The sequence below is a fragment of the Amblyomma americanum genome, chromosome 1, assembly GCF_052857255.1.
Source record: "Amblyomma americanum isolate KBUSLIRL-KWMA chromosome 1, ASM5285725v1, whole genome shotgun sequence".
Lineage (NCBI taxonomy): Eukaryota > Metazoa > Arthropoda > Arachnida > Ixodida > Ixodidae > Amblyomma > Amblyomma americanum.
The window spans coordinates 423,410,165-423,422,216 of NC_135497.1; the positions used below are offsets into that span (position 1 = coordinate 423,410,165).

At 47.0% G+C, this 12,052-nt stretch overlaps 1 protein-coding gene across 47 annotated transcripts in view; it reads right to left on the minus strand.

The window, feature by feature from the left end:
* mask (multiple ankyrin repeats single KH domain) overlaps positions 1 to 12,052 on the minus strand; it is a 174,340-nt gene that overhangs the window by 67,018 nt on the left and 95,270 nt on the right. For all 47 annotated transcript variants that reach the window (XM_077650400.1, XM_077650398.1, XM_077650393.1 and 44 more), the window contains 3 exons: positions 2,619 to 2,894; positions 1,511 to 1,867; positions 369 to 606 (listed from right to left, as the gene is read on the minus strand). In XM_077650400.1, the coding sequence (XP_077506526.1) occupies positions 369 to 606; positions 1,511 to 1,867; positions 2,619 to 2,894 (871 nt within the window). The remainder of the gene's footprint in view (positions 1 to 368; positions 607 to 1,510; positions 1,868 to 2,618; positions 2,895 to 12,052) is intronic.

Sequence of the window (12,052 nt, forward strand, 5' to 3'; positions counted from 1 at the left end):
GTCCGTCAAAGAAGAGTGGGAAGTATTCAGCTAAACGCCGTCACCTTGCTATCTAGAGTGTACAGTGAAAGCACAACCTTGGCGCAAATCGTCGCCAGCAAGAGAAATTTTCCGCAAGTTAAAATCGGTGACTTTTTCAGCTGATCTTATCTCAATAAAGTGATTTTTTGTACTTCCCGGATTTTTCGGGCTGTTCAATTATTCGGAGCATGTCTCACAGGAGCAATGTTTGCAGAGCCCAACCTGGAGGCCACAAACTCCCCAGAGCACCAAAAAGCTTGTGTGAAGGCCTTGGGACTGCACCACTAGCAGTTCTTTCAACTACGCACACAGATGTCACAACAGAGTGTGCATGGAAGAGCACTTGCCATTGCACGCGAGCCACAGGGGAGAGCTGCCCTTCTTGTTCTTGACATCAATGGCGGCACCCCTCTTGATAAGCAGCTCAACGAAGGCGTAGTGGCCCTTGTCAGCAGCGATGGTGAGGGCTGTATCACGAGAAGACGGCACAGGGGGTGCGTTCACGTCAGCCCCTTTGTCCAGCAGCACCCGGCCCACCTCCACGTAGCCGCCTGATGCTGCCTCCATCAGAGGAGTGAGCCCCGTCTGAAATGGGACATTCACACAGGGTCAGGAGTGCTGGGCTCCATCCAAGCAAAACTTGTTCACGCACCTGCCAGCATGAACCAAGCTACGAACAGAACCTGTACACAGACGAGGTGTCCAGGCACCTGCTGACCCATTCTAGTACCTACAGAACCTCCCTGCTTACTTACTTCCCTTTTAGCCCTGTGCCCACAGTGCATAGCTAGTCAATCTGGGCTACAGTGAAGCTTGCCAATAATGAACCGTATAACCTGTGACAATTTGACATGTCCAACAGTGCACCATAAGACTTGCATCTAAAAAACAAAAGCCAATCGAAAATCACCGTAGCTGCCTGCTGAAACATTTGCTGCGAGTGCTACTGCAAGGTCCATTTCAATACTTGTTGCAAAGTTGTTCTTCGGTGGCTAAAAGGTGTGCGCCAAATGTCACAAATGCCATAGCATGCCCACCTCGGATAATGCTGTGCAGTCACAAGCCGTGCCAGCAGTTAACCCTTCAGCCACCAACCCCTAGCTGTAATCGTCATGGAAGATCACACCGATATCACCAATGACGAGTCGCATTCATCAGGCCTGAAGCTGTGCTGCTCCCAACGCCTAAAGCGAGTTACGTTTGGCATTTGCGTTGGCTGCAATTTTAAACACCAAAGGATGGTAGTTGTCCACGAGAAACGCATTTCAGGCTTTAGTGCGCATTTTAAGCATTACAACAGTCATTTTCACCCAGAACTGCGAAAACAATTTGTCGATTTTGGCACGTTTCTCGGGAAATAATTTGACAGTTACATAAGCTGCAGGGGCAGCCCCCTGGCTGTGGAAGAAGATCATCTGGCCCTTTCTGCTACACGACTCCCAAGAATCATCCCTGCTGCAGCATGCCCTCAGCTCTGTGCTACATGTACCTTGGCCCGGTGCTCCACATTAGCCTTGCGGTCCACCAGCAGTGCAACCACTTCCTGGCGGCCCTGGAAGCAAGCCAGAGTCAGGGCAGTGTTCTTGTTGGTTTCGATTTGTGCGTTGATGTCACTGCCGTTGTCCAAGAGAAGGCGCACAGCTGCTACATGGCCATTCATGGCAGCCAGCATTAAGGGTGAGATGCCCAGCTTGCTGCCAGTGCGAGAATTGATCTCAGCCCCGTGCTGCAGCAGCAACTTGATGATGTTCACATAGCCCCCGGATGCAGCCAAACTCAGTGGCGTGTAGTCCGACACGTTGCGGTGCTCCTTGTTGGCGCCACGAGCCAGCAGGATCTCCACCACCTGAGTGATATCAAGCATCTGCTTAGTCAATAGACAGTAGTGGAAGATCCCTGCTGGGAACATTTAAAGATGCACACATGCTAGGTAACAAAGGCAGTGCGGGAAAGCAAATAGCACTAGGTCATGTCTCATATCAAGTGTCAGCTGACCATAAAGCGAACAGAAAATGCATACAAAAAAAAAAGTGACGACCTGTTGCAAGCTGTCAATGTCCAATTTCTTCCGCATTTCCTTTCCTGCTTTTTTTTTATTACCACTGCCATAGCAAATGTAAACGGGTGTAAATGTGCATTTTGAAACCTTTTTACAGCTCCGCTGTAAACTAGCTGTTTATCAAAAAGACTGGAAAACACAGCCCGGTTACGGTTTCATCTCAACACACAAATGCAGTGCAGTGCCTTGAAAAATGGGTGCACAATACAATCAAGGGTGCGTTAGAACCAAGTAAATACAGAACAAGGAATTCAAAACACCTGGTCAAATTTTATGGCCAGCTACTATCAAATCTGAATTGCAAACTATTTGCTCACTTAAAATATAGCTGCTCACACACAAGCCACTGCAACCTGTTATTCCAGGCTGCTCTTTCCTCTCCAAGGTAATTCTACCTGATAGCCTACTATACAAACAAGGCAAATTTCAGCTGCTGCCTCAACCTTGCATGCAAAGGTGGCTTCAAGCCCACAGATACGCACACAAGCAAGCCACACAGGAATTCCCACTAACAGCTACCAGCACACCATAGCCATACCTCATAACGTCCTCCAGAGCAGGCAAGCGAAAGCGCCGTGTCCTTTGTGCGTTCTGACTGTGCCTCAAGATCGGCACCATGAGACAGGAGAATGTCGACGACGCCCGCATGGCCTGCCGTGGCAGCCAGCATCAGTGGTGTGAAGCCTTTCTTGTCACGGTGCTCCAAGTGGGCCCCCCGGTTCAGAAGGAGGCTCACCAGATCCTCGTGGCCTCCCGCACATGCCAGGGTCAGAGCAGTGTCATGGTTGCTCTCAGTCTGCCAGTTGAGGTCAACCTGAGCACCATTAAATCACTAAGGTCAGCCATCACAAAAATCTCATTACGTTTCCCACCACTGCCTAGCAAGACATCTAAAGCACAACACCGCCTGTCAACAATGATGCACACTATTGCACTATTTATAGCGAGCTTAGAAACAAAAATAAAATAGGTGCTGCCACACACAAAACTATGCACATGTAACGGAGTTGCTACTGCAATTCTGGCATCTCTTATTAACTCTTTCCTGATCGTGGGGAAAATGGCCATTTTTGTAGGTTTCACTGCGTTTTTTTTTCAGCAAAAACTATTGCATTTAAAACTTATTGAAATACACGAAGCAAACCTAAATAAATGTGCTTTTTAGGCATATAAAGTGCTGTAACAAATTGCACGTAGCAACAGAAAATTTTAATTGCCAAAAACAAATTTTATGCAGAAATTGAAGAAAACTTGTAAAGGCTCATTTGTATCGAAAAAAAAAAAAACACAAAATCGGAAAATTTAAAATTCGTTTTCGCAGTAACAAAACACTGTCTCACAGCGAAATGTGGCACCACTTGTGAAAAAAATCTAACTTCTATCTTGAACAGCATTCTTGCCACAAGGTAACAGGAAACCCTCTAGTCGGGCACCAGAGGACAGCTGCCTGTGTTCCAGGCTGGTTTCCATTGTCAGAACTGAATCCCAACGAAAAGGCACTACAGTAAAAGCTTGTTAATTCGAATTCCACGGGGCCGCCAGGCCAGTTCGAATTAACCAAAATTTGAACTAATGAAAGTGAGCAAAAATGGACGCGTTTGATGCCCGGAGGGCACGAAAAACATTTATTTAGCAAAACAATCTGTTATCATCTTCTGCTTCTTCTCTCTGAGGGCTACCATAGTCACTCGGTCTTCTAGCGCGCGAATGCGACGCAGGGAGTCTTCTTCCCCCTCTTCAAAGCTGAAGAAAAGGCGCGCGACATTCAGTGCTCCCATAACTTCTGCCGCGGACGGCGTCGACTTTGTGTGCCGAGCAGTTATCCACAATGAGGAGAACTTGACGCTTCCCTAGCTCCATCCTCCACCGTCTTGGCGCAGTATTTCCCACGCAAACACATCTCGCGGACACAAGCTCACAGCAAGTGGCGTGCAAAACGAGGGCTAAAACACTAAAACGTCGTTCCTCGAAGCAGTCGCGGCAGGAAAGACTGGTTAGTACTTGTTCCAGCACCCTAGCGGCGCCCCGATGGTTGTGCCATCTATCGTTCTGCCGTGAAAGCTTCCAACGATGGTTTTCAACAGCGGCGCTTGGCGGCGCACAGTTCGAATTATGGGTGGCGGCGCCAATTTTTGAGTGAATTAACGAGCTGTTACGCGCATAGACTTCTATGCACTGCGGACCGGACCACGATGACTATTTCGAATTATCCAAAATTTCGAATTAACGAGTTGTGAATTAACGAGCTTTCACTGTATCTCCTAACTCGCTGCTGCTCAGGTCATCGATAAAATCTACTGCAGACAAAGCAGAGTCCTGAGATCTGAGACGCTTTAGAGTGTGCATCGTGCACGCGGAGGCCAACATGCGACTGATGCTACCGAGCCTTCGGAACGCTTTCAAAAAATGACGCCTTGCGGGAAAAAGAAAACCAGACTCCGAAGCCATGCGGCGAAGTCGTCGTTAGTGGGCAATGAGCGCAGTACAGAGTCTTCGAGTCTTGTGCCGCCTCGCAAGAAAAAAGAAAACTACCACAGCGTAAGGAAAGTGGAAGGTTCCGAAATCTGTGCACTAAAACATCGTTAGCAGGCTAACAATGCCCAATGGGTGTGGTACAGAAAGAGTTAAGAGGGGAAACTGCTTTCAAATCACATAAACGTCAGGAAAAAAATCTAATTTTAAAAAACTAAAAAAAAAACCTCCAGCGCACTGCTGGTTTCTTCTGTGGGCAGAAGCTAGGCAGATAATCCGCGATCAGTGAAATATATCCTGTTGGAGCTTGCGGATCAATGCTTGATTTGAGAGCACCCGTACAAAGGGGGCAATCTTTGCTTAGATGCTGCTTGCATGGCCATGACTGCTGCTGCCAACTCGCACAGCAAACAACATGCTTAGCAGTACAAAAGTATGGGCAGATGTCAATTCTTTACGAATAAATTCAAGATAAACAAAAGCAGTCCTTTATTCACGAAAAGTAAAAACATTAAAACAGCCTATGCACGTCTCTGTACTGATGTTTTAGAAATCGCAGACTCGGTCAAAATTCTTGGAGTGATTTTTTATAAGCATCTGACATGCAATATGCATATTGAGTATCTAAGCTCTAAATTATCTTCTGCTATTGGGATCATTACGCGCACAAGGCATATTCTTCCAGCCAAAGTTAAAATTCCTTTGTATAATGCTCAGGTAGCGTCTATTCTACAGTACTGTAGCGTTGTATGGTGAACGAATGGAATTGCAAATTTGTCAAAATTAAATCTGCTACAGAAAAAGGCTGTGGGTTGCATAGAAAATGCTTCCTAGTGTTTTCCCACATGAGATTTCTTTTTAAAGTACCATATTCTTCCGGTATTCGCATTGCATAATTACAGGATATTGTTGTGCTACAAGTCTTATGTAAAAGAAAAAGATAAGATCATATCTCTAGCAAAACTGAAGAAAATTAGCAGCACTTGTGAAACAAGGCATAAGGAAATGCGAAGTATCCCATCGCCTCACGCGAATGACAGCAAGCAATCTTTGTCCTAGACTGTGCCGGTTGTACCGAATGCACTTTTGGTTGGTTGGTAACACCTTTATTTAAGGTCCTGCAGAGCTTTCGCCGACGGGGCATTAGGTCTCCCACGTGGGGACGTCGAGGTATTGCCTCGCTGTCGCCTCACGAGCCTTCTGGACGGCCCAGAGTTGGTCACCGAGGCTGGGGCTGCGCAAGGCAGCAGCCGACCACGGCGGGAGGGTTCCGGAGTTAGCACCGTGCGGGTATTTTATTTTTATCAAACTTTTGGTGGTAAACACCTTCCGGAAGGCCAGAATCCTATCATTGTATGCGTTATTTGGCCAATAATTGTATCGTTAAATACGGTTTAATTTTACATTTGGGTAATGGGAGAACTGATAAATCTAAAGAATTTGATCATTATAGGCAATATATCGTTATATCTGGTATCGTTATAAGTGGATTACCCTGTACTAAAAAACGATGCTGATCTTAATACACTAAATGAAGAAAATTTTGATCCTGTCCGCCACTCGAACTCCGATATCAAAAATTTGTTACGAGAACATACAGTTGTATTGTGCGATTCTTAACTATATCAGTGCATATGTTACTTTTTCCCATGCATCTTTATCCTCATGTCCCATTATTCCTGGCACGTCAATCTTTCGGTTTTTGCATTATAACCGACAATCTAGTATGATAGCACTGTTATAAGCAGTTTATTTTACCATAGAACACATTGCAAAGGTGACGGTGCCGCGGCTGTCCATTGCTATATCCGATATAACGTATTTACTCGCATAATGCTCGCACCCCCCACATTGACTATCAAAAATTGGAACATTTTTTTTTTTCTCCGCATAATCATCGCACCCCCAAAATTACTGCCGCGAGCCGTCTGCTTGTCGTAGCGATCACCGTCTATTGACTGCGGCCACAACTAACTGCCATGGTTGGGCGCGCGTGCTACTAGGCGGCGGTACTGTGCTATCATCCGCTGCCACCGCCGCTACCGCTCATCCACTCACCACCGCTACGCCATTTTGCGAAGGTGTCTCCAGCTCTCCGGTGTCTCGTAGGCCTCGTTTGCCTTGTTTGCGTGTTGCACCGTGCTCTTTGTGGCGCTTCGGCATGGGACGCTACGCAAGCTGCACAGCTGCTTTTAAGCTAAAAGCTATTGAGTATGCGTTGGAACATGGCAACTGCGCCGCCAGCAGACACTTCGGCGTCAACGAGTTTTGCGTCCGGTATTGGAGACGGTAGCACGACGAACTCAAGACGACTGGTAAGATGCGCCGGGCCTTCCGTGGACCGAAGACTGGGAAATTTCCTGCCGTCGAATCCTCTTTACTGGAATATATCAAGGCTCGATGAGCGGATGGGTGTGCTGTGTCGATTGATTTGATACGGAACCAGGCGCTCGTACTCGCACGAAAGGAGGGCATCCCGGTGCAAGACTTCTGCGCTAGTAACGGGTGGGCCACACGATTTATGTGGCGCAATGGGCTCTCGCTCAGGAGGCGAACGACGCTTTGCCAGCGCCTGCCCACAGCCTATGAAGAGAAAATAGTGGACTTCCATCGATTCGTTATCAGGATCCGGCAGGAGAAAAACTTCTTGCTCTCCCAGATAGGGAACGCGGACCAAACTCCGCTGAATTTCGATATGCCCAGCAGCAGGACAGTCGAACAGACAGGCGCTCGGACTGTGCACGTCAGGACTATAGGTGCCGAAAAACAGAGGTGCACGGTCATGCTAGGCGTGACGGCGGACAGGCCGAAGCTCCCACCGTACGTCATTTTCAAGCGGAAGACCCTCCCGAAAGGAAAGCTCCCCCCTGGTATATACGTGCGCGTCCAAGAAAAGGGGTGGATGACCGTGGACCTTATGGTGGACTGGGTGAAGACTGTGTGGGGGTGGCGACCGGGAGCGCTTCTTTTTCCGTCGCTCCTCGTGCTTGATAGCTTTCGGGGCCATCTTCAAGAGTCGGTTCGGGCGAAGTTCAAGGAACTGCGCACGGACCTGGCTGTTATACCCGGTGGCCTCACATCAATGCTACAGCCTCTTGACGTATCTTTGAACAAGCCATTTAAAGATGACGTCGGGAGGCTGTACGCAGAATGGATGGCCGAAGGTGAATATGCTCCGATGCCGGGCGGCAAGATCAAAAGACCGTACGTGGAGCTGTTGTGCAGCTGGGTATCAGAGGCATGGGGGATGATTGATGTAAACATGGTGGCCAGAAGCTTCAAGAAAACAGGAATTTCGAACGCCCTGGATGCGACCGAGGACCACCTGGTGTGGGACGACGAAGAAGCATCGGAAGATGAAGAAACCATCGATTCCAGTGTCGACACGGACTCTGATGAAGAGTAGAATTGCCTGCAGGACGTACGCAACGCGAGTAGTGACGGGGAGGTTGCGCGCGGCAAATAAAGTGCTTTAGCAGCTTGAGCTTACGTTCACCCTGTACTTTCATAACGAAGGTAAGTTACGCTTGAAAGTAATGTTTTTGTTATATTTACAATTGTGGACCTGACAATCCTGATCTTGCACCCATTCATCTTTGCATTTAACACTCCGAAACATTTGCTTGAAAATTTTCCCCGCATAATTATCGCACCCCCAAACTTCGCATTGATTTTCAGGGAAAAAAAGTGCGAGGATTACGCGAGTAAATACGGTATTATTAAAAGCGGTATTGTTATAAGTGGGTTTGACTGTATATCCCAAAAAATTCTCCCAGAAAGCCACCCAGAAGTGACTTTAAAAATGTTTTTGTGACCTTAGGTAGCAAATAACCGACTGAAATCTGTCAAAATGCCAGTTTTCTCTGAAGTGCTTTTGACCAGACTGCCCTGCTTGTACAAAGCATAGCATGACAATGACTGCATGGATTTTCCTGCCGTTTTTTGCATTGTGTACCTTGACAAATTTTTTATGCAGTGATGTTCCTATATTTTTAATCACTCTCATTTTTTTAATATGTAACTAATTTGACATAGAATATATTGTTGCGTGACGGCAAGCCGAAGAACTAGACGTGATGACAGATGATGATGATATGACTTAATGGCTGCAAGCCTAGTACGAGCGCTCTTGCCCGCACCACTGCCTGCTTCATCGTCTCCTAGTCAGTCACAATATTATGCAAGTGTTGATATAACATTCCATGTAAAAAAAAAATTCAGGGTGCTGAAAATGTTTGGAGAATGCCACAGCATCAACCATTCCTTTGGGTCAAATTTAAAAGTGACTACACATGCACCGTTTTTTGTTGTCACGCCAGGCTTTCTGCAAGTATGGTATAGGGATGTAGCATATAACAATTTATAATGTCAAAGCAACTTAAGGGGGGACACAGGTCTTTGCGGCCGAAAAATTGTGGAAAAATCAGTTCTTCAATTTTGGATTATTCGTGACCATGAGGTCACTCTCTATATGTGGGTGAAGTTTCAAAGCGGAGAAACCCATAGTTTTTCAGAAAAAGCCAAATAACGGGAGTATTCTGACCGAATGTCTCGCGAAAGAACCTCAAAAATGCTCATTTTGCACTGCGCACCATTTTGAAATGACGCGCCAGAAAGCCGCCATCTTGATCTCGTTTGAAAGAGCGTCTCTTGCTCTCCATCGGAGCTGCACGCGCAGCGTCGCTTTGTTAGCCATGAAAAGAAGAAAAAGGAAAGACAGAATCTCGCTGTGCCATTGGTCATTGCCCGTCACGTTTCAAAACCGGCGCAGCTCATTGGCCCACGCCATTTTATTAGGGTCCGCGCTGCCGACGGACGCGACGCCATTTTGAAGTCTCAGCCTGGTTTTGGAAGCGAGCTATGTCTCCACCGTACCGAAAGTTCCGCACTGCGCACAAGTTCGGTAAAAGACGTAAAAAGCCTTCTAACAAGCATAAGGATGCAGTGGAAGGTCGTCCATGCGCTCTCGAAGCAAGTGATCGAAGCGAGACAGTTGAAAGTGTCGTGACGGGCGTCTCCGCGGCCGACTCCGATGACACGGGTGGCCGCCAGCAACGAACGCGCGTCGACACGACGTTTATGAGCCGCCAAGACCTGGAGCGACTACAAGAACGAGCTGACGCCCGAATTTCAGAGCTCTCTTCTATATCTGCGACCGAGCGCAAGCTGCAGACTCTTCGCACTGATAGAGGCGACACAGGCCCGGCGGCGACGGCAATGTACACGATCGTCGATTTGTCAGCAATCAACCGGCTGCTCGAAAAAACCGTGTGCCGCCAGTGCGGTGGCGTAGTGTCCATCCAGAAAAGCACTCGCGAATACGGTGTTGCTGTACAGTTGTGCTCGGAGTGTTCTGTTTGCGGCGATGTCGTGCGCGAGTGGAGTTCCCAGCGTCTACCTGGAAGCGCAAAGTGCAATCCCTTCCAGGTAAATATTCTTGCTGCCCGGGCTGCGCTAACTGCAGAGAACGGCCAAACAGCACTGAATGACTTTTTTCAACCATGGGAATCTCCCACAGGGGTCTTCACAACAAGACCTACCAAGCACACCTCAAGTCTATGTTGAAGCCTGCCGCGACGCTAGCTGCTGAAAGTGTGCTGACTGATTGTGCTTCCTCAGTGAAAGAACTATACAGAGAACTGAATTTCGGTAATCCCGGAAATATCGCAGTCCGCTTCGATTGAACATGGATGACGAGAGGGCACCAGTCCCACATTGGTGAGGGCTCTGTCATAGAGCTTTTTTCAGGCTATGTGTTAGACTATGTAGTGCTGTGCAACTACTGCCTTGGCTGCAAAAATGCACCCAAAGAGGAGGACCCCCAGTACAACGCATGGAAGGCACAGCATGTATACCAAAAGAACACAGATTCAAAATCCGGGATGCAGCTCTGATGCTCTTCCAACGATCATTGGAGCGGCACGGCCTGCACTACACCACAATGCTCTGCGATGGAGATAGCAAGCATTTCCGTGCGGTAGAGGAAGCAAAGGTATATGGTTTTATACCAGTTGAAAAAGAAGATTGTACAAATCATGTACAAAAGCGGATGGGCAGTGCTTTGCGCATTCTTCTCCAAAAGCACAAAGCAGAGGATTGTGAAAGGTTGAGTGGTAAAGGTCGACTGACTGCAGACCTTATCACCAAACTCAGCAATTACTATGGTTGGGCACTAAAATCTAATGCAGGCGATGTCGAGCAAATGCATCGGGCAGTAATGGCCACATATTATGATGTGACATTGACCGACAAGTGCCAAAACCATGGCCTATGCCCACGAGGTACCAACTCGTGGTGCAAACAGAATGCTGCGATTGCAAGGGGACAGCAGCCACCGAAACACCGTTACAACCTGCCCGACTACGTCAGCCAAGCATTGCTACCTGTGTACAAGCGCCTTGCACACAAAGACTTACTCAGCAGATGCCAGCGAGGACAAATGCAGAATGCAAATGAGGCACTGCATTCAGTGATTTGGTCCTTGATGCCTAAGACAAAGCATGCTTCACTGATATCTGTTGAAGCGGCTGTCGCTGAGGCAGTCATGCGGTTTAATTCTGGGACACAGGAGGCTGCGTCACGCATTCTGCAAGAGCTCCAAGTGGAACAGAACCACATAGCCAGCCAGAGGGCACAGGAGAAAGACTCTCGCCGAGCTATAGGCTCCGAGCAGAAGCGTGCAGCCTCAGCCTGCTTCATCTCTGCCGCAAAGCGACGTCACCAAAGAAAAACTGATGAACATTACTCGCCTGGGGCATTCTGAAGCTAGACGCTACTTTTTTTGCACAAAGAAGGCATTGGAAACATTGTAAATTGTTTTTTGCAATTTTCTCAGTTCGATTATTTTCGTCACATGGCAGTCTAATGACAAGCCTATCTCTGCTTCTGCTCATCAGATTTTGCCAACTTTTGTGTTGTTTAGTACCTAAATAGGTGGTGATTGCAATAAGGGTTTCAGATGGTAGCTACGTGTAAACACAAATTTGTTATTTGCTAAAATTAACGTTATAAAAATTTCAGTTCTTCAACCACAACTTTAGATGACCACAACTTTTGAACTAGAAGAGCTAGAAACATGCTATTACCCTTGTTGCAATCCTTGATCCTTCTAGAATCTAGCAACATACAGATTATGAGAATCTGTTCAGCAGCTTTCTTTAAAACCCTGTCAGAAGCTCTTCTCATAAAAAACTACATACAATAGAAAGAAAAAAAATTGTAGAAACTAATTTCATATTTGAGATCAGCATGCTGAAATATGTGTACCTACAAAGTTTCATGGCAATAACTTCAATATTAAAAATTTTTTCACAAAGACCCGTGTCCCCCCTTAAGACATTGCACTGAAATTTTGTATTTAAGCATTCAGTTGACTTTCTAATAAGCATGCCAAATTTCATTGCTCTATGCAAAAAAAATGAAAAATTTTATCTCTGAAACCCGCATCCCCGCTTAAACACACTAGATTATTGTTGACCAGTGCTGAAAAAGCAATACTAA